The 3,387-nt window shown below is 35.4% G+C and overlaps 1 protein-coding gene across 1 annotated transcript; it reads left to right on the top strand.

The window, feature by feature from the left end:
• Window positions 1-559: 559 nt before the first annotated feature.
• Window positions 560-1,207, top strand: LOC115227388. The gene has a single exon (XM_029798238.1). It carries the CDS (start codon window positions 560-562, stop codon window positions 1,205-1,207), a length of 648 nt encoding a protein of 215 aa, XP_029654098.1.
• Window positions 1,208-3,387: the final 2,180 nt, after the last annotated feature.

The following is a 3,387-nucleotide window of genomic DNA, read 5'->3' as shown; positions in this document are numbered from 1 at the left end:
ATTTACCAAAAATGGCCAATTTGCAAGGGTTCACTGTATCGATATTTTTCATCCCTATCAAAAAATCGATTTTTGTGTATAAAGAATCAACATTGATCCCAGACTTTATGAAGTTTATCTCTAATCCAGAATTTATATGTGAGGTACAGAAAAGTCTGCGAGCTAACTTGAGTTATCAAACATGCTTCAATTATTCTCATACGATATTTGACCGCACTATACAATGCAAACTGGAGACTTGGGTACGTACCGGACTCTTGGAAATAGTATGACGTATGATTCCAAAGCCTGGAAAAATGAAGGACCATGCAGAGAACTATCGGTCAATAAGCCTAATATGCTCCGTCTCTAAAATTATGGAACGGATTGTCTTCACAAGGCTTTCGAACTTCGTAGTGGAATCAGGTACACTTGCAGCGGAGCAGTGGGGATTCCGACGAAAAAGATCCTACGGGAATTGTTCTATATGGCTACATACAAGTCCTCATCTATATGACTTGGAAATGGAAATAACTCACCGCGCAATGAAGGATTGGCATGTTTTCTTCAAGATCGGAATATGTTCTTTTTCAGCGAAGAACTGGTCTCAAGGTGCCCTCATTGTAAAGCGGCGAAGAAAACAGTGGATCATCTGGCCACTAGATGTGAACGTATGCTGTATCTTGACTACACGAGACGTCATAATGAAGTTGTACGCTGTTTGCATCTCCATTTTTGTCGTCTTTATGGATTGAAGAATCAGAAAAGGTTGAAGACACATTCGGTGCAGGAGGTTATATCGAATGAAAGAGTTGAGGTACGGGTGGACACTCGAATCGAGACTGATTCTACCGTTCGTTATAACAAACCTGATTTATTGGTATATGATAAAAAAGAGAACGTAATTTGGATTGTGGATGTGGGAGTTACTTCTCAAGATAATTTACAGCGAGTAATACTTGAAAAGTTAAGAAAATATGAATTGCTCGCTAATGAATTATCCCTGATCCACAAGGCCAAAGTGAATTTAATTCCTGTTGTCCTTACATGGGATGGCATTGTGTCTAAATATTTTAAAAAATATTTGGAGTCGATCAGAGTGAGGGAACATCTGATTGCTTATATGCAATCAATTGTGCTTAAGCGTACGATGGAGAGCACTGTGCTGGACTTTCGGAGAGGTCTTTCGCAAATGGATTATGAACCCCGGGTTGAGGAGGTACTCTAAAAATACGAGGAAGCTAACGGGATCGGTGACCGAGAGATCGCGGTGCGTCGACTCGTCGAGGATGCCTACCATGTTCCTTTTCTGAATGGTTCGAAACGAGTTAAAATTGACGGAAGTGTGGGCCCTGGGATGATAGATCGGGAAGATAGTGGACCTCGTAAAGTGGACTCCGAAGGCTGAAGGGTCTTTTAAGTAATTATTTGTTAACATTTGTTTTGTTTCAATCGTGTCTATACATCAATATTAACAATTAGTTAAATATTTTAGAGAAATATTCTACTTTTTAATTTATAAAGCTCAGCAAAGAAATTCTTGACAAAATCAAAAAAATCAGAGAAAACCAAGAAGAAACACATTAGACGACAGTCCCAACAGAAAACAACGATTTAGGCTAAAGCAGCTTGCGAAAAACATATGCTTTGAAAATGGAAATGTATTCTTTATTAAGAATTCAACCAAATTGGGATTTTTCGCAGAGGATGACATTGAGTTGAAGCTTAAATGCATTGAGGTATTGGATTAATTAACATTACTTAGGCGGAACATAATTATAATCATTTTGGTAGTCGTAGGGCTAGAGATAGATATATAGCAGATCTCATTGATCTTCGCAGATATTCTGAAATTAACGATAAATTCTCTTGGGTATTTTAGATGAGATATTTAATATAAAGATTCTTGTAATCGTTGATTCCTTCTCGAAATATGTAGTTGTCGAATTATCAAATCTGCGGTAGAAATAGCTAACCTATTCCAAAATATTTTTATTACATCGGACCACCAATCATCCTCCAAACAGACAATGGGAAAGAATTCTGTAATTCGTTAATTGACGAAGTCTGTGAAAAATATTCGATCAAGCATGTGCGTGGTAAAGCACGAGCGCCCAGGATACAAGGGAAAGTAGAGAGGTTGCCTGATGGTTTTAATTTTTTAAGGTTCAACCAAAGCATAAAACGTTGGATATCATCAGCAAGTGCCTCTCGTAGATATTTTGGGCGATATTGTACCATAATCAAAGACATTGTTTATGGTTACAATAACACAATACATTCCACAACCGGAAAAGTCCCGTTCTACTTGTTTATGGGTGCTCAAAATCCGAATCCAATAACGGAGTCGGAAATTGAACAATTATTATCGGAAGATGTCGACAGTGCAATCGTAGATGCACGTGAAGAAGCGTATTCAAAACTTCTTATCGCTGGAGATAAAATGATAGACAGGAGAAGATGGATCCATAAAGTATAGGAGCTACAGTAGTATTAATTTTTTAATACATTTCCAAGACAAGACAATGATGCCAATATTCGAAGGTTCCCATTATACGATGGATTATCAAACAACAAATATGTTGTGGTAGATCAACAAAATGACATGTACTTGATCGAAGATGAGAATGGTGAAAAAACTAACGTACATATATCAAGAATTACAAAAATTGACTAACGATTTTGTTTAAAATTTTTCATCTAAATTTTTTTAAGAATTGGAAGCCCGCATAGGGTTAGTTGTTTAAGATTTGAGTTAGGGTTAGGAGCAGACGAAGCTTTTATTTGGAATCTAGAATTTTTTTCTATTTTCTAATGTTAATTTTAATTATTATCTCAATTTTAACCGATTTATTTACAATTTTAAATCATTATTTTTTAATGGTTAACCAAAAATCAATAGACTTCTCGATATCAATAAAAATTGTTGATGTCAGTGGGATGTTTTTTTTTTCGAGATCCTGCTTTTTCAACAGGTACCAAAATTATTAAAAATGTGTTTAAAGTGAGACTTAGAAAAATTAACATGTATTTTGTATGGTAATTTGCTCAAAAATGAAAATTTTGAAAGTGTCCATTTATTCGCGTGTTCATTTATCCGACTGTGAGAGAAAATGCTGTGTACAGTTATAACATATTTTTCCATTCATTTTCTAACGAAAGTCCTTTCGAAAGATATCGAGGAATAAAGGGAATAAATTCAATAATCCATAGTTATACATACAGTGCAACCCCTTATTGCGGCGACCCTGGACATGGGGCCCCTCGGGTTTTGGGGCAATTTGAATTTCTATTAGGAGTTTTTCTATTTATTCTTTTAAGATAAACCCCTTATGGAACATTTAATATTATATATATTTTTTAGTTATAATTTTTGAATTTTATTCAACTCAACAACAATAATTATTC

Source organism: Octopus sinensis, unplaced genomic scaffold (assembly GCF_006345805.1).
Source record: "Octopus sinensis unplaced genomic scaffold, ASM634580v1 Contig02924, whole genome shotgun sequence".
Classification (NCBI taxonomy): domain Eukaryota; kingdom Metazoa; phylum Mollusca; class Cephalopoda; order Octopoda; family Octopodidae; genus Octopus; species Octopus sinensis.
The sequence above is the reverse complement of the archived record's forward strand: the minus strand, read 5'-3'. Positions and strand labels throughout refer to the sequence as shown.

Coding starts and splice junctions, on each gene's coding strand:
- LOC115227388 (XM_029798238.1), top strand. CDS start 560: ATGTTCTTTTTCAGCGAAGAACTGGTCTCAAGGTGCCCTCATTGTAAA.